Source organism: Macadamia integrifolia, chromosome 3, assembly GCF_013358625.1.
Source record: "Macadamia integrifolia cultivar HAES 741 chromosome 3, SCU_Mint_v3, whole genome shotgun sequence".
NCBI lineage: Eukaryota > Viridiplantae > Streptophyta > Magnoliopsida > Proteales > Proteaceae > Macadamia > Macadamia integrifolia.
The window spans coordinates 21,944,521-21,964,109 of record NC_056559.1 but is presented as its reverse complement, the minus strand read 5'-3'; the positions used below and the strand labels follow the sequence as shown (position 1 = coordinate 21,964,109).

Below are 19,589 nucleotides of genomic sequence, written 5' to 3'. Positions count from 1 at the left end.
AGGTTTGATTGTTGATTTTTTTTTTTTTTTGGTTAATGGTTTCCACAACCACAACACTGTTTCTCATAAAAATACTTGGATTAAGAACCAAAAAATAGTTTTACAGGAAACAATTTTATTCTAGCTCTGGGGAAATGATAATGACAAAATAAAATTGAATTGATCATGAAGTAGAAGAGCATAGTAACCATGAGCAGCAGCTAATGCAGACATGCTAGCAACCTCCACTGACGCAGAAGAAGATACACCTTTGCCTTCTGGAACTGCAGAAGAAACCTGGGAGTTTGAAGGATGACATCAGAGATGTGGACATATTAATGGCCTGTAGATATAACTGATAACTGTTCTTATGGTTGAATCAATTGTGAACAATCATGATCAGGAGTACAAGTTAGAAATGCCAATAGAAGATCAATAGAAATTTTAAAACATTTGCATCGAAGAGCTAGCAGGACTTTGGCCATTATTGCATTGCAATGGTATAAATATACACTTCTGGATAAACTTTTACATTACTATCAGAAAGCACAAAATAAGGAGAGATAATGAATCTTGTGTAACAACATGGCCATGAATTTTAATGTATTCTACAGAATATTTCCATCACCTTTTGTTGCAGTTACTTTGAAAGATAAAACTTATCTGGTTTTTGTGATTTTTAAAACTAATCTGGTTTTTGAGATTTTGGTTCTGTTTAAAGCATATTCATTTCCTTCCTCATTGTCACATTTCTAGACCATTTAGATTCATTACCCGGCCTACTGTAGCCCAAAAAGTGTGCATGGGCATTGGACCCATTCACTATAGCGGGCATGCCGCATGCACAGCTAAGGAGTTAGCAAATATTGATGGTGGTAGATCTTTCGGAGTGGATTTATGGCTTCTTGCAATAAAATGATTGGAATTCTGCTTGAGTAAATAAAAGTTTCTTTGTATGTGCAATGTATTACAATTTTAAACATACATGGTATACATGTAGAAATCACCAATAATCATCTAATTTAGGTATATGGTGACACACTTCTGTGAAGTTGCAAATTAAGTTCCCTTCTGTTTGAAATAAAATTAGAAATGAACCCCAAGGGGTAGCTCAGTTGGCAATGACCAACACCTCATAATTAAGAGGTCATGAGTTCAACTCTCCATGGAGCCTAACTATCAAAAAATAAAATGATAAGATAAGCAATAAACAAGCCATTTCCTGCATAAAAGTTGGACTAGGAAATCCTGCTGAAAAATGAGAGTGAGAATATTAAGGGTCTGAAATACCAGCATACTAATACTATTATCAAAACGAACTCCCAGCTCAGCCATCAAAACAAGGATAGTTCCAGCAACATATGCTGCCCACCTGAAATGAAACACATTAATAACTGGTTGTTTCAAGTGAACATTAAAAAAAAATGAAATCAAGAAGGATGACCCACTTTTGGGATGGATCTTGGGCAAAAAATTTGTTTGCCTTTTCATAAGATAAAGGCTCGTCACCATCCATCAAATCAGAGAGGTCCATGTCAAAAGTTGGTCCACGATTACTTATTTCTGATCCATATGATACCTGATATGGCCAAAAAGTAGGAGATAAAATGCAAAAGCACATTAGTATATGGATGTATACCCCAATCAAAGAGGGCATCAAATCCCTTACGAAGCATAGATGTAAAAGAATAGCTTTACCACTTCTCTCTCTCTCTCTCTTTCTCTCTCTCCTCTAAACAAGCAAGAGAATTATAATGGGATAACAGGTGGAGTATGGTATAAAGTTTATAAGATGTAGTACAACAACATCAATATAGCCTAATCCCAACTAAACAGGGTCGGCAAAAGTGATAAGACGTCTTTTACTTATCCCCCCCACCCCTTTCACTGAGAATATGATAAAATGGCCGTCTTCACCCTACCTCTGATTCAGGAGGCATCATCTATTATGGGCCCATATGTACTACATAGGTGTGGGATGAAATTTGCCAAATAAATAAAAACCCCCCACTAAGGTTCTATAAACAAAGGATTGTAAATAGTCACAATTTAGTTGTAGCAGTTAGATTGCATTTTCTACTATTTTATTTTCAGTTATTAGAAAGTGAAGTTATGGGTTTAATTGTAACTAACTTAACTTATTGGGCCCACAAATGGATTTGGTAAAGTACTCAGACATAAGTCAAAGACAACATTAAACCCATATATCTTTTGAGTATTTGAGAAAGGTAGAAGTCTATTCCATGTATAGATAGGTTCGTATTTATCTTCTTTTATATCTCTTCAAACTCAATTATTAGTCCTTTCAGAGAGAGATAGATTTCTGGATTTTATAATGAAAATTACCATTTTGGTAATGCCACAGGCAGCTTATCGATCTGTCAGTTGCTAAGCTATTGCTAAGGCTAAGTTCTATTGTTCCAAATATGATCGTACAGCGAACAGTTCCCATAGAACTTATCACTAAAATACCCCTTAGTGAGGGGATAGCACTAAGTGGAGCTATCTGCAATTGTGATAAAGTTTCCAGGTCAGTTTGATTATCTAATGCAACACTTGAATTCGAAACATTGTAAGTGTCTGGTTTGACTCTAAATTTCAAGAACTGGTCGAGGTTTTCTGTACTACAGATTTCCGTTTTGAACCCTACTACAGCAATTTCCTCTCTGATTTACTGGGTTCTTGAACAGTTTCTGCAGATCCTGATCTGCACTTTGCTTTCTTGATTGGTTCTTGACTAATGTTTAACTAGTCACTGCCCATTTGTCTTCCTAAGCTAATGTTCAGATTTGCTAGATTTTGATCTTATTTGTAGACTCTAATTTTCTCCATCAATCTCAATCTCTCCTTTTGGTCATTTTAGTGAGGCAGGCTCAGAAACCAAAACATCCACAATGTACAACCCTTTTGTCACCTGTTAACAACCCTACTCTTACATAAGGTTACTGTAAGAGGTTACATCCTTTATAATTCCCAGGACATATCAGTTTCTCAGTCATACTGCCCTTTCATCACCCTCCATCTAAATCTTATGTGGACTTAGATAGAACCTATGCTTTGCCTTTTCCTTCCACGTTTTTACGATTCTCCGTTTCTCTCCCTCCCAACCCCCTCCCCCTTGTATTTTCCTAGGATACTAACCTCCCTCCTCCATATTCCATGTGCCATGGCTGGCTGGGTGGCCTACTTTCTGCCCCATTATGACCAAGTAGGTGCTCAAATTTTCCAGAAACATTGGCCATGCCATCCTTTCTGTCTAAAAAAATAGGCTTAAATGCAGCACAACCCAAAATATGACGTGGCCAATCCAGAAGGTTTCCTACCTATCCAATGATGGTAATGGCCACATCAGCCCTTGAATATGGCTCAGATTTGAAACCAGGCCAGGATTGTCTATGTGCACATGTACACAAGTTCATGCTAAGATACAATTGGGAAACCACATAACTGAGAGAGTTTTGAAATGGAAATAATAACTAGGTGGAAATTCTCATCACCAAAATAATGAATTGACGAAATAAACAATGTTACTCAAACACGAGTCACTTACAATTTGTAGCACCGGAGTTGATTCTTTCCCTTTAGCAAGCTGCCGAGCTTGGGCATGTTTCCATAGTTTTTGATTGCTTGGATGAATACTCTGAACAGCAACATGGCAGGCTTCTCTAATAGGCATCTGGGAGAGAATAATTCATCTTATAAATATCATAATTGTTTATTATATTTGCTTCATTCATCACTTCTTTTGCAGTGCAAAGAGATTGAAAAAGGAAGATTTGATTCTATGGTGTCTGGAGCTCCCCCAACCTCCCAATAGGGAAAAAAAACCATGATTTAATCAACCAAACCGTTAAATGTGTAAGAGGCCACAAGTTGTTAACCATGACTCAATTAATTTGAAAGCATGGTACTAAGATAACAACACAAGGAGTATTTAAACCCTCTGCATGTTGGATGGTCTGTGTTAACATGACAATATTTCAGAGACACACAGACCCACTGAAGATTGGTGAACAACAGTACAGAGGTTTAAACAAATTTTAGCCTCATGCAGGTAATGTGCCCTAAATATGAAATTCTTCTCATGGTTGTAAAATTTAAATGGACAAGCTAGAATATTTTTGATAAATAACAGAGGTAGAAAGAGGAGAAAATGAACATTCAATCAAACAAAACTCAAAACCTGATCAGACTGTAATAATATGCTCCAAAAGTGAATCAACTGGCAAAATTTTGACATTTTGAAAGATCAAGAGCTTTGTGATTGCTGATGAAGATACTCTAGCATAAATTGTTTCCTAACTTCCTCAACATATCAATACTTTATCTCATAGAAATTTATTAGTAAATTTTAATGGAGACACTCTTGAGCAATATTATTGATCACAAAGTTAGGAAGACAACTCAAAATCTGATTTGTGGCCACCAGTGGGTACAGGCCCCTTCTATCTGTATCTAGATCTGCATTTTTACAAAAGGCCGCTGCAAGTATGCAGAGTCTGATTTTATTGATGCATAAAAAAATGAAAGAAAAAAAAAACTTTTCTTTGTATGCAACCAAACAACAAAGCTCAAATTGTGTGAAAGGGGAAAAAAGAAAACAAAGGAATGGAAAAATATACACAATGAATAGAAAGGATGACACTGAATGGAAAAATATATACGATGAATAGAAAGGATGACACTGATTTAAGTTTCAACATACACAGGAAACAAGGTAACAAGACTTCATTCTCCATGCAAGTGTGCAACTGAGGGGAAGAAAAACATGTCTTTTGGAAAAGATCAACACAACTCTGGTGAAATTTTGTTAGCTAGACACAAATTTAAAAAGCAGAGAGAGTGAGAGAGAAGACCTGTAATACAAGGCTTCCGGAGTAATCTGCAATGCCTCCCATTACATCCAACCTCCCAGGTGCTCTTGCTACATAGATCTCCTCCTGCGAGACAGAATATTCAGGCAATCAAAACCATAATTGCAAATAAAACCTACAGAAAACCAAAAACTGATATTAAACCTTCAAATATACTCTATTTTCATAATAAAAAAAATGTCTCCCAATGAAAATTTTCCTGCTAGCACTTTTAATAAAGCAATATGATTTGAAACCTCAAAGACTACCAGACATGATCCACCTAGAGATGGGAATAAAAAAAAATTGTTATTCTAGATCATCCTGAGACAGTTCTAAAGACATTGAAAAATTAAAGTGTTCCATTATTTTGAATTCAGGGGGGTCTGAAGAGGTCCAGTCATGTGCAAGTTCTATTCATCATTGCTCTTCAAATAATTTTTGCTAAAACAGATCTTGTAGTCATAATAGTGTTTAAGCAGGAACCTTGGAAAGTTGGTACCACAGTTGTCATGACGTCTAGGCAATCCTAGGCATTGCAAGAGGGAAAAAATCAAAGGGACACCAGCAAGACATCAAGGCCTTTCCTTTGCAACCAACATATTTCCAGTAAAAAGTGCCTGGATGCCTAGAGGGGTTGTTGCTTAGAGCAATGGCAAAGGGCTCTTTCCGCTTGCACAGTGGTGAGGGTTCGAGTCCTGGGAACCAGCCTCTCCGTAAAGGGGGTAAGGCAGTCTACCTATATACCCTCCCAGAACCCTGCTTAAGTGCGGGAAGCTTTTGTGCACTGGGTAACGGCCTTTAGTGCCTGGACGCCGAGGTGACACCTTGACAACTATGGTTGGTACTTTTCCTGGTCCCCCTCCCCCACCCTTTTCAGTTCAGGACGGGTTTACTGATTTTTTTAATGATTGGGCTAGTATTTATCCTTTTTTTGGCGCTAGCCTCCAAAGCAAGTAGTCATTTAAAGGGACGAATTTGTTTTTCTAGGGGATTTATTTATGAAAATATCTTATCTTTTGGACTGCTGTCCACCACCCACACCACCCCCCCCCCCCCAAAAAAAAAAAAAAAAAAAAAAAAGAAAAGGTGAAGATGTCAAGGCATCAAGGCATCAACCAACCAGCACTTCCAGTGATCAGCTGCTGTAGTACCAAGAAAAGTGTAGGCTACATGCTGAAGTTAAATATATTGTAGTCAGTTTGGCAGACGAAACAAAAAGATTAAAGTCTGCTTCCTCAAGAATGTGTCTCCATGCACTAGAATCACTGTCACTGCTCTTTCACGAATGAGTTCAATTAAACACTTTTCTCAGAAATGTCATCCCATTTTTCAACGAGTAGTTCAAAGATATATCTTATAGAAGAAGTTCTCTATTGACTACCATTCAATTGAAGATACACTGCCATACTCTAATATTTCCCATTTGTCCATATGATTCTCATCAATAGACAGTATTAATGTGAAAGTATCACTCGAGCCAAAAAGAAAAATTGGTATGCAGTGGGTCTGTTCAAATCCATTTACATTTGAAACCATGCAAAAATATTGATGCAAGAAAATCACAGAAAAGAGCTTATTGATGGTTATTTGGTCCAATGGTTTTCATTGTACTACGAGATTAGTTAAGTAGGATTAGTTTAGAACCCTTTTTTTCAGTTAGAAATTAACTAAGTCTAAGTCCTTGAATTATTATGAATTTGAGTCCACGTTACACTCTAAATAGGAGTGGAGGGTTATATACTAGTCTATTTTGAGTCTTTTGACTATTTCAAATAGTAATTTGAATTCCAAATCAGTTCAGGACTGTTAGAGAGTCTGTATATGAAATCTATATATAGATGTAGTGGCCTATCACCTATGGCATTCAGAGATGAGTTTATGAAATATAGCTTTCCGTTTTTCAGAATTTTGCAGTTGTAGATTCAGTAGTGTGCTCGGTGGTCCTTAGCAGAAGAGTGGACTCTCTTTATGGGTATTGGGATTCCTGCCGTATTAGCCTCTATCTACATATCTGTGTCAAGACTACAGGTCAGATCTTTTCAACTTTAAGACCATGAGGCTACTCTTTTTCTGTTTAAAAGTGCGCTAAATTCAGTTGAGTAGTGTTCGGCTGTATTATTTCTATCTTGAGCATCTGTTCTTATTTTCTGAACCTTCTGGCTGATTACATCAATTTTGAACCTGATAAGCAGTCTTTATAGTAGTAGTACTCTTCAATAATCCACCGTTTTGTTAGCAGAATTAGACCAGATTCTGCAGCACAACAGAAAATTGTGGTGACTACCATGTGAAATGAAAAATACCTCCCAGTTAAAAATTCCAGCCGCAGCAATTTGCTCCCTAATCCAACGCTTTTCGGTATTCTTTCCTGGATCCTGTACCTTACTTAGTTCCGCCAAGCTGTTTAAGAAACTCAATGTATCTGGAAGGCCATGAAGATCTCCTTGAAGAATCTCAAAGTCTTCAGCAAATCTACAAAATAAAAAACAAGTGGAAGACCGCTGTCAAGTGTATGTACATGTTTGATAATTTTGATAATACACATTCAATGGGAACTATCAGAAAAAATAATCAGATACTCACGACTTCGCAAGAGAGCTTTCCTGACGCATTTCAACACTCGGCATTGCTATGCGTTCATTTTCAGCAAGTGGATACCACTCTGGTATGCTAATGTCTCTGCCAGGTACTCTTTGTAGTTGATATCCAAGTACTATGGCATCACGTAATCTCCGTACTCCACTAAGCTATATTGTCAACAGAAGGAATAAAAATTCAGATTAGTAACAGAATGTAACTCATGATAGCAACATAAACAAGCTGCAATTCAATTTCATAGCCTTGGAACAATCAACTACTGTAAATATACTTACAGAGTTACTGGTGTATCTGAAGATGCAAACTACCCTTCTTTACACAAATGATCCAGGAGCATCCACACTGCTATGGTACTTGGACAGTTCATTTAACAATCACGTACATCTAACACAACATGACACAGGTATGGATTTGGGTGTATTCCTTTCACTATGGAATTTTTGGACAGGGTACATGTCCATTATTTGAATATGCACCACTAAATAAACTAAGGCCTGACATCCATATCCATTTAGACTTTTAATATTATAGTTTTTACTAATTACTACTCTGAATTCATGACAAAATTTCACTGCTGTTGCTAAACATTTCCTTTAGTGGATATCAATATTGAATGCCTTTAGATAATCAACTAATTAGCTATACGGAAAATTGTATAAAATTTCTATCTATATGATATGTCCATGTTCCCTACCCCAGTAACAAGAATTATATTAGAGGCATCCAAGCATAGCTGTCAAAGGTGTTGCGTAGGCACCCAGGTGCCTTCTTGGGTCCATGGCGGTAGCACGCCTTATTTGATGCAAGAAATATGACTGCCTTGGACGCCTACACGTAGCCTTGTGACAGCACACCTTAAACAATATCAATTATTTTTTTTTTACATTTCATGAATTTAAACTGAATTATGTTTATTACTTTGTTTTTAATAAATATGTTTATATTAATATCCTATGCTTTGCTTATCATTGCTTACCATATATTGGTTTTCTCATATTAGGTCATTACTAGCATAATTATATCATATTGCATTGATATGGCTTGTGCCCTTCATATAAGCACAATTAAATAAAATTATCACAGCTTTATTACATATACTACACTCCTAGGAGCCCCTCCAACGCCTTCTCACCTAGTCACCTTCACAACTATGCAACCGAGACTCTTACCTGCAACCGAAAACATGTAAATATAGGTTTATAGCAGGAGAGTAAGGATTTTGTGCTCATGAATTTCATTGTGCCTGATATGGGCTAGTGCTTGGGCCTTTGACCGTTCAACCACAAGTGAGCTTCACACTTGTAACTCCACCATAGTGTATCCATTGGCCCATAACCCATTTTATCTGTCCTATATTGCGACACTGAGTTCCGCATTTCAATCTTCAAGGAAAAAAAACTCAGAATGCTATCGGTTTCTAAAATGAAGAATTACTAAATAATTTTGTGTCGAATTTTGTCGACCAGACACAATTCGCAGTCCCATTACATAAACTATTTTATCCATTTATAATTTTATTGAATTTCACCAGAACGCTTATCTAACCTATCCTATGCTGAATATAATCGTAACACTTCTCCATTTAAACCCAGGCCAACCTTCTATTATTCTTTTTTTTTTTTTTTTTTTTTCTGGTTATCTAGATCCATCTACAATAATCTTTCAACGTTTTTCTTTATTCAGCTAACCCAATCCATCTACAACAATTTTTCCATTTTTTCTTTATTCAGCTAACCCACCATCCTTTCCTGTGGTGCAGCCACCGAATTTCATCCCCCCCTCCTCCCTCCTGTGATGCAATCAAGCCTATTGGGCTTAGGAAGGCCAGATATTGGGCCATGGGAAAGTTCTATGGTCCTTGGGCTACTTGTTTATGGGTTATTCACTTATTTGTTGTATTGGGCCTTAATTATAAGTCCATAAAGTGGGGATGAGATCAATACACTAGATTAGTAGTTAAAGTAAAATGTCTGAGTTAGATTAGGATACTTTTTAGCTAGATAGAGTTTTGTTTTGAGTCTATTTCATTTATTCAGTGTGTAGGAGTGATTAGGATTCCCTTTGTGAGTCAATTTAATTTAAAGGTCATATATATGTACCTTTTATTCAGCTAATTTCATCCTAATTATTCACATCCAAGCCACTCAGTTTTAAACATTGTTTCTATTTCATCCTCGCTCATAATAGTAGGTTGGGTGATGGATTATCTTGGTGGTGAACACAATGCATGTATGACGCTTTGGCTTGACCGATCTATATGGTATGTCAGGTAGACAGCCAGTACCTTATTATAGTCTGTAAGCCTCTGGCTTATTTGCAGTGGTGCGTCAGGTTGACTGCCGGCACTTATTATAATTAGCCATAACCATTAATCATTTTGCATGGAACCTTGCGTTCGTCTTTGCTTGGAATCTCCATGTAGACAACCCCATTAAGTTGGGATAAGGTTTTGGATGTTGTTGCTATTGTATATATGTATACCCCCATCATTTTGCATGGAACCTTGCATTCGTCCTTGCTTGGAATCTCCATGTAGACAACCCCATTAAGTTGGGATAAGGTTTTGGATGTTGTTGTTGTTGTATATATGTATACCCCCATCAATTAGATATTATTTGAATAATAGAATGGAGCTTATTTCATGAGTTTTTGAGCTGTCAAGATCTAAAAACGTGTCTGAAGGCTCTTCTTCTGGCCTACTATTTTCTTCTTCTCTTCTTCTTCTAATTCTTATCACTCTTTGTAATCATGTGATATCTTTCAATTGTTTCATCTTAATTTTCTTGTTATTCTTCTTCTCCTCAAGATTTTATCGTACTTTCTCCCTTGTCCTCCTGTTCTTGAATCAAGTCCAATATTTTGTTCATTTCCTGCTGAATATTGTTTCTGGAATCAAAGCTGAGAATCAGAGAATTCTTTTTGAATTGTAGCTGAAGTATGAACTGCTTCTATGATCTGACATTAAAATCTGAATTGTTTTCCCAATTCTTGCTTCTAGCCTCAATCTTAAACAATGAGGGAATCATCCATTTCCTGAATATTCTTATTTTTAAGAATTTCATATCAGTTGATAGATCTCTCAGTCCTTTACATTCAACTAGATTTTGCTTAGATCTACTGCTGGATTGTGAAATATTGTAACACTATTATCAACTAATAATCTGTCCTTGTTCTGTAATTATCGATTTCTAAGTGATCCTGGTTGTAATTCATTCTTCTAGGTTCTTTTCTAGAACCTTGAACTGCATTTCCCAAGGTTCCCCAACATTATCTATCCAGTGAACAGAGCAAGATATAACCCATTTAAGTAAATTTGCAAATGCCAATCTTACAAAATAAATCATAGATTCATATGAATAACAATATTTATGATACTCATACGCAAACCATATGGAACATATGCAAATATCAGAACTCATGCATGTACTTATTGTAAAGCATATTTAATTATACATGTGACCACAAAGCATAAAGTACTATAGCAAAGACAAGTTGTTGCTCTTTGAGTCCATCTTGCAGGAGGGAAGCATAAGGAACAAAGGCAGCTCAAGAGAGTGACAGGAAAATTGACCTTTTGTTCTCTTGGTCTTCAATACTTCAGAATTTCAGCTACCAATTCATGACTTCATATTTTAACCAAAGCCTTAACATCTAGCTACAAGGTCCACATCTGAATTGTGTACCTCTTCTACAGTTCATACTAACCATAAAGGTACACCGTTACTTTGTCTTCTCATCAATAAGAGGCTTACATCATTCCAGAAAAGAAAACTTTAGACCAGATTACAGATTTAAAGGTGTATCAGAGCTAGAAATGTGTGTTCAAACTCAATCATGAAAATCAACATCCAATTTATTCTTAACTTACCTGCAACATAAATGGTGAAATAGGCCAGAGCTCAATAAATTTAAGGAAAAACCAGCACTAACAACTTTAAAATTAACTAATAGATAAAAAATAACAATAATAATAACAGAATTCCCAAATTACCTTGTCTGAAGCATAATTTTTGCCAACAGCTGTATCCTGTAGTATGCGAGCAGCCAGCTGAATTTTTAACAGGACTATAAGTACACACGTTTATTGGCAAGAGATTCAAATTATATCAATTCAAAGGAAAATAACTCAGAGACAATAATCTGGAATAAGATAAACATCAGATCAGAACCTTTTGACGACAGTAAAGAACTCATTATGGTACTGAACAGAATCATATCATTGCAGGCCAACCACTAATAGTTAACATTTTAGCACTATATCCTAAAGGATCATATTATCTGGAGTATTAAATCGATATCAGTATGCTAGGACCAGGGAAAGAAATAAAGCAAAGATAATTTCAAGGAAAGAACACAATTCATTGCATGTGCTCACTGATCACGGACTGGGTCCAGTTATTCCAGTTAGCTGGAAAGAAATTTTAAGATTGAAATCAATCAATACTAAGAAATGTATTTCAATTTGCTGAAGTTGTAGAAGACACCATGGCAAACAGTTTTGGCATGCATGATAAAATAAGAGTCCATGGTTTCTATCAAAAAGGGGGGAAATATCGTTTCCTACACCATAAAAGTAACTACAGTGATTCATGATCTCAATTCCACTGCAAAAAATATTCTATAGCGATTCATGTTCTCAACATCCACCAATAGAATACCATATAAACCACATTAAGTCCATGCAGCTGCCAAAAGCAAAGGATACCTCGCCACCATTAATGCCTCCCTCATAGCAGGGCTTCAAACTCAAAGCACGTTCAAGGTAAGGTTTCCAGCGTCCAGTAAGCAAATCTCTCCTAATCATCTCAACACCACCTTGGTAATACTAATACAAAATGCACATTAAAAGGAAAATGTAAGATTCCAAGCAATTGTCTGCAAAGAACTAAAGAAAAGAACAACTAAACACCTAACATTCATACTATCCGATTGTACCTCAAGCATGTTTCTCAAAAATGGTTCCTCGTTGAAATAATCTCTCCGAACAAAGACAAATGGCAACTTGTATGCCAGTGCTTCGCTGACTGTGCCATAGCCAATTTTTCCTAAAAATGAAATGTGGGTAAATATCAAAAACCTGTCTTTCAAATGGAAACAGCTTCAACCCTAACAGCAATTTCATCACATTACCAAGCATGCAGTCAGATGCTGCCATTAGATCAGGAGTATACACATCCTTTGCAAGCTTTATAAAATTTGTAGGAACTACTTGGTCCTCCGATGCACCACAAACCTATTACAGAGAACAATATGCACATTGATATTAGTGCAGGTGCAGTAGCAGAATCCATTACACATAAACAAAGGATGATATAAATAAAAAATATATGCCCACAAAGCATACCAGGCACAACCAACCATCAGGTAAAAATTCCTTCTTTAAATTCCAGCCTGCTGGCTACAAATGAAAAAACATAGCCAGGATTAATAAAGATTCTAATTAGCTAGTTATATTGTAACTATTTAAAACTTAATATCATCAATTTATTAAAATATAAATTAACAACTTACGGGTTATTGGCCAAAAAAAATGCATATGCCATGAAGGTTATCAAAGAAAAGGAATCAGAACAGGATATTAAGTACACACTTCCTTGAAGTTGTACTAGAAAGATATGTTTAGAAATAAAAGAAAAGAGGGAGCAGAAATAAAAATGCAGTCAGTTTAGAAGATTTAGAGGAGCTAAAAATAAGAGGTCCAACAACATAACAGCATTTGCAGAAACATTAGTGATGCTCACTGTCTCACCTGTCCACCAAAATTGAAAATAACTAATTTCACATCATCCCCAATTCCAAGCTCCTCCCTAACCTGTTCATGAACAAAACTTTTAGGTTAGATTCATCACACAATCAATACCAAGAAAATTTTAATGCTCTCCATACCTCTGCTCGGGATTTGTGCAACCTCCTGACAACAATGGGCACATCAATAACATCACGAAAAGCAGGCACTGCAAAGTCAAGAAATAAATATCATAATCGACATCGCACAATACACCAGACCAACACAAGGATTGTAAATTTAAGTCCAAGAAAACAAGCAATTGCTAGGATGATTGAATTAACATACTTGGGCAATATCCTGGAAGGCGGATTAGGAACTCACAATGAGAATAATCTTCAGCAATCTGAATGAATTTCCAAAACCCAACCAAGATTAAATACAAGGAGATTTTTAATTTAAGAAAAAATAATTAGAACTCGACAAAAGCAAGATAGAAAGCTAAAGTAATATAAATAGAAAATCTTTTGGGAAAAATATAATTCTTAACACACGACAAGAATTCAACCCTAAAATAAAAATAAAAAATTTGACTTTGCATCACTGAAGATCATTGCAAGATATTAGAGTGAGGGTGATAACGTTTAAAACAGCAACATTAGAAAGGATAATGGTGTGATGCAGATCATGGCCACCCCAAGCCCAAAAAGTGGGTGCAGTTTGGCCCAGTCCAGCAGCCGGCCAGCCAGCCTAGACTGTTGTGAGTGCAGTGAAAGAAGGAATAGGGAGTCACCACTTAGATTAGTGTCTAGGACCCAAAAATAAAACATGTTTCCATCTGAACCAGTCCAACCATGAGATGAGGTTCAAGTCAGGTTGCTGACCAGGAAATATGCAAAGCACCTCAATCTACCTTGTTAGAATTGATCTTTCCATTCATTTTTAGTTTACTCCATATAGTAAAAAGGGAAAATAGATTAACCCTAACATATGAATGCATGCAAAAATTAATTAAATGCAAAATAATCCTACACGTACATGATACATTCTGATTTTTTAAAATAAGAATAATAATTACAGAATTTGGATAAAAATAAGGTAAAATGACCTAAATACCCTATATGCAATATTTGGCCTAATATGCAACATAAAATCAAGAAAAAAAAAAACAGAATGGTATACTAACTTATTCTAAGTTCTAACATTACCAATATTAAAAAAAATAAAAAATAATAATAATAATAATAAATAATAATAATAATAAAAAAATCATAGAAAACAAAATTAAAATATTTTTAAATTCATGCAAAAAATAACCTAAATTTCTAGAAAGTATATATACTTGAAACAATGAAAATAATACAAACTAAATCTATACATTCTAAATTTTTATAATAAAAATAATAATTATAATTACAGAATTTGGATAGAAATAAAAAGGTAAAATGACCTAAATACCATACCATTCTAAGTTCTAACATTACCGAGAGAGAGAGAGAGAGAGAGAGAGAGAGAGAAATTAATCATAAAATTAAAATATTTGCAAATTCATGCCAAAAATAACCTAAATTCCTAGAAAGTAAATATGCATGAAATAATGAAAAAAATACAAAATACAAATGCAATGCAAAAACAAAAAATCCAGAATGTGAAAACCATAAAAATAAAAATTTGAAACAAATATAAAAATAAATGGGAAAAGTCTGAAATTTTTAAGGATTTAAGATGAAGGACTAAATAACTATGAATATATAATAAAAAAAATCCCTGAAACAAACCCTAATTTAATAAACTCACTGGTATATCACCGCTGAACAGCTTGGGACAGCAGTGAATAACTTGATATACTAAACTAAGTCACTAATTGCATTTAAAGTACTTGTCTGGTAAGTTTCCCATCCCACTTATCCAAACACTCATGTTTATGGTAGTTTGTGGGAAACAAGTACAAGTTTCCCACCTTTTTTTACCTTTTCCACTTTTCTCCCTCAAACAAACATGGCCTTATTCTCTCTCTTGGATTCCCCATATCGACATCTGAAATCTGATCAGCATAAAAATTTCGTCCTGTTGCACCTGCCAAAAACTAAACTGAATCCCATATAAGTTCCAGTTCATGAGTTATTGAATTACTCCCACAAGACCTAATGTCAAATTTTCTGGAATTTCTGAGATTTTGGTTAAAAATTTTTATCTGTTTTTGAATTTTTTGCTATCCCTCCTATCAGAATTGGATTACAGCAGATGGTCCAGGTGATGATAGACTTTGATCTCCCAGACTAACTGGAACATGGAATTTCTTCCCTAACTGGTTAGATACCCTGTTCTGCATTAGATACTATTATGAAAATTGAAGTTTCTGAAATTTATTATCTACATTTGCAACGCAGAAAGGATACAAAGCATAAAAAACAGGTTTAAAAAAATAAATGAAGTCCAAAAGTAATGAAAAAAGAATGCCTGATCAAAGAAGAATCAACTGGTCAACAAGGTTACAAAACAAAGATAAGAGTGAATATTAGCTCACCAAAGAAATCCTTTCATTACCCAAAAAACAAAAAAATCACCTGCCAAATAATTGATCTATGATGATGTCCTGCAGCCATCACATACTCAGCATAGATGAAGTCCCAGCTGCAATAATTTCAAAAAAAGAAGAAACCAGACGAAAATTAGTACTCGAAATTTTTTATTACAGAAAGTCATTACATTTGGAAAGACAATAAAGACAACATGTTAATATTTGTAACCAACAAGAAAACAAGATGAATCCAGCAAAACCAAAATTTTATTACAAGAAAATCATAATCTATAGCACACATGCACACATGCATCCTCACTCAAAGTTTAAAATAAATAAACAAAAGAAGGAAAAGAAAAAGATAAATGGAAAAGGTCTAAAATAAATTCTCCCAAACACCATTGTTGCCTTCAATTATGTCAAGCTCTGAATTCCTTATCATCTTCGGCTTTCAAATAGGCTTGAAAATGATTAATAACCATAGTTAAACCAAAGGTAAATTACAATATCAAGTATAGAGACCATTAGTAGATTTCCCCTAGAAATACATGAATCAAATGACCAAATTCTTTCAAAATATAAACTCATTTAGTCACTAACATTTGAAACTCAATATATATTAAAAAAAAAAGCATACCCAGTGCACGAGGCTCCCACCACTGCGGGGTCTGAGGAGGGTCGTAATGTATACAGCCTTCCCCTGTGCTTGGCAGAGAGAGGCTGTTTCTTAACTCGAACCCACCACCGCTAGGTTGTAATGGAGCAACCTTACCGTTGCACCAAGGTATGCCTTCTATTTGTTGCTCAATATATGTCATTGACTAATGCATCCATGAACAAACTATTTTAGCAGATTAGTCTCTTTAATAATATATTGTTATGCTTAACTCCTCTCAAATGCTTCTTGAAACTAATACTAAATATCCACAAAATCCTAGAGTGGTGGTACAACAGAAATTCTTCGGAAGTTCTCTCAACTTGACCAGTTAAAGAAATTCTGTTGGGTACAGGTTACCATTGTTTCCCACCATAGGCCAGGTACATATGAATCTTGTAACCTTCTTAGCATCAGCCTCACACATCATTTCTTTGACTAAGATCAATGCCTCCAATGTCAACGTGCTCCTGAGGTATGAAAACCACAGTTTCACCAGGCATATATATGTAAAATTGTTAGGAGCTTGTTATTGTATTCTCCTTATCGGATCCATGTAGCCGACCCCATTTAGTTGGGAGAAGGCTATAATTGTTGTTGTTTGAAGGAAAAAAGATGTTGAAATTGATGAGTAAGAAAATCAGAAAAGATAAAATAAGATGTGAAAATATTCAAAGTGATTTAGGAGTGTCTCCGATGAGAGAGAAGTTGAAGAAGAGTCATTTGGAGCGATATAGGCATCTGCAGCAGAGTACATCGAGTGCACTGGTAAGGAAGATTGACATGGTACAGATTGGACTGAAAATGACTTGGGAATGATTGGTCAGAAAACATATGAATGGCTTTCGGTGGGAGAAAAAAATAACCATGGCCACTATATCCCATTTGATTGGAAAAAGCCTCTGTCGCGTTGAGATGAGTTCAACCAAAACCAATAAGAACATATAATCTATCTTGTATCACAGCTATATCTAAATTATGCAACAAATTCCCATGCCAAACAAACTTACCTGAAGTTTGTTACACAAACAGAGCGAATTCCAGCATCTGCTGCAGCTCGGCATGCAACAGGAACGACATCTGAAACCTGTTTCCAAAGAAGAATCAATAAAATTAATGTCACCAAAGAGCATATCTAATTCTGGAAAGAAATGCCAACATAAAATTTATATGAATCGAACACTTTCTCATGTTTAATTGTATACATTGAAAATTTTCTCATGTTTAATTGTATGAGGTCCAATAAAGGGGGATGAGTTGATATACAAAAATTTCTAAAAGAAAATGCATTAAATTACCACTAAATCGGCCTTGATGGAGTTCAGCCACTCTACTTCTGTCGCCAGAATAGAATCCCGAGGAACCACAGCTGTTTGAGAATACTGAAATGACCAAAAAAGATACTAAGAGTCTAGGGGGGCAAAGGCAAACAAGTCATTAATAAGAACAGTAAATTAATGGGAAAAATGTATTAAACATTCCTCCCTCGTCAGCCGTTATTTCTCCAGCAATAACATTTTCAATTTTCCCATTTTTCGATCACAATGCAACATCCATCATCATAAGGAATGTATAACCATAAAAAGGTTCTTCTGAAAATAAGGAAAACAGAAAGAAAAATTTTGTCCAGTTTTACGAAACTGTAAAATTTACAATCAGTCCCAATGTGAACACAAGATGAGCTATTTCAGTATTTAATTAATAAAATATTCAACATAAGCCCACAAAAGCAACCCATTATAAACCCTAATAGTAATATGGAACTTTATCACAAGTACAAATATATAGAATAAATATTTCTACATTAAGGTGTGCTAATAGAATCCAATATCTCCATAGAGATCACTACCAACTCTCTCTCTCTCTCTCTCTCTCTCTCTCTCTCTCACTCACACACACACACACACGAAAGGCTTTCACCACATCAGTGAACTTGTTTTCAATAAAAAAATAAAAAATAAAACAACAACAACCAACAACAACAGTTGAACTTGTTCAAAAGCCAGACCTCAAAAGGCAAAGACAATAATATGCTATAGATGGATAAAACATAAACATGAGCTGTGCCAGCCAAACTAGCTGGTTCAAATAACCTTTACTTTGAAGCATCCTCTCTCTCTCTCTCTCTCTCTCTCTCTCACACACACACACACACACACACACACACACAAGAAAGGCTTTCACCACACCAGTTGCATTTGTTCTCAAAAAAATAATAATTAAAAAGAAAAAACAGTTGAACTTGTTCAAAAGCCAGACCTCAAAAGGCAAAAACAATAATATGCTATAGATGGATCGAAAATAAAAATGAGCTGTAGCCAGCCAAACTGGCTGGTTCAAATAGTGGATCACTCAGACAGCTCCCCACCCACCGCAAATGGGGAAAAAACAAAGAGATCAGTTATGATACTAGGTAACTTGTAGTGCAGCTAAGTTCAAACCAAAAGACTAGCAGTGCAGCTCAATATACAAAAATCGAAATCAATAATTTATATTGGTTTCAGAGGCTACTCTCATCCTGTCCACAAATAGTCCTCACATGCATCTATCCTTTTGGGCTCTTCCAAAGGATTCAACATCAGATTATGGGACAAACCTATCCTGCCGGATCTTTGCCTGAAAAAACCTCACTTTGTTGGGGTGCTGAACTGCCCTAATGATCATGCTGATTTGCAAGGTAGGCCAACTAGTCTTAAGGCATAATTTACTAGTCTGATCCATGTGACTCATATATACAAACAACCCCAAAATTTCATTGGCTCCTGATATGAACTCTGCATCAACAGTACTCAACTCAATTAAGCCCATGCCCAACTAAATGGGGTCACCAGTAAACTACAATCAAGTTTTCAACTCTGTTAAAAAGCTATGCTTGTCGTCTACTCAAAGCTATGAACTCTTAAACAAACATGAGGGAATCCATGATAGTTAAGGCTAAAGGAGTTCAGGACCATCTTTCCGAGCCAACACAATTCACTACCCATCATATCTGGTATTGGAGCTGACAGAGAGGACCACATTTCTCTCTACTCTGTTGGCATAGCTAAAATAGGTTTGTCACCATACCACAAGACTCTAATGCCATGGTTACTACAACATGCATGAAGCAGCTTCTTCATCAAAGCCCATCCTACCCCAAAGAGACACTGGAAAGGGAACAGTATACGGAAATTCCTAAACAGAGAACAGTAGTGGCACAAACAGGAACAAACTCTTACAACAGGGTGTAGACACCTAATTTTGTCCCCCCCCCCC

The 19,589-nt window shown here is 35.7% G+C and overlaps 1 protein-coding gene across 1 annotated transcript in view; it reads right to left on the bottom strand.

The window, feature by feature from the left end:
- LOC122074867 (L-arabinokinase-like) overlaps positions 1-19,589 on the bottom strand; it is a 73,401-nt gene that overhangs the window by 7,636 nt on the left and 46,176 nt on the right. The window contains exons 3-20 of the mRNA XM_042639845.1: positions 17,633-17,716; positions 17,345-17,421; positions 15,726-15,792; positions 13,507-13,564; positions 13,320-13,387; positions 13,183-13,245; positions 12,778-12,831; positions 12,564-12,666; positions 12,369-12,478; positions 12,139-12,258; positions 11,425-11,481; positions 7,419-7,582; positions 7,139-7,307; positions 4,836-4,919; positions 3,530-3,655; positions 1,428-1,558; positions 1,270-1,351; positions 189-276 (exon numbers count right to left, since the gene is read on the bottom strand). Coding sequence (XP_042495779.1) covers positions 189-276; positions 1,270-1,351; positions 1,428-1,558; positions 3,530-3,655; positions 4,836-4,919; positions 7,139-7,307; positions 7,419-7,582; positions 11,425-11,481; positions 12,139-12,258; positions 12,369-12,478; positions 12,564-12,666; positions 12,778-12,831; positions 13,183-13,245; positions 13,320-13,387; positions 13,507-13,564; positions 15,726-15,792; positions 17,345-17,421; positions 17,633-17,716 — 1,705 coding nt within the window. The remainder of the gene's footprint in view (positions 1-188; positions 277-1,269; positions 1,352-1,427; positions 1,559-3,529; positions 3,656-4,835; positions 4,920-7,138; positions 7,308-7,418; positions 7,583-11,424; positions 11,482-12,138; positions 12,259-12,368; positions 12,479-12,563; positions 12,667-12,777; positions 12,832-13,182; positions 13,246-13,319; positions 13,388-13,506; positions 13,565-15,725; positions 15,793-17,344; positions 17,422-17,632; positions 17,717-19,589) is intronic.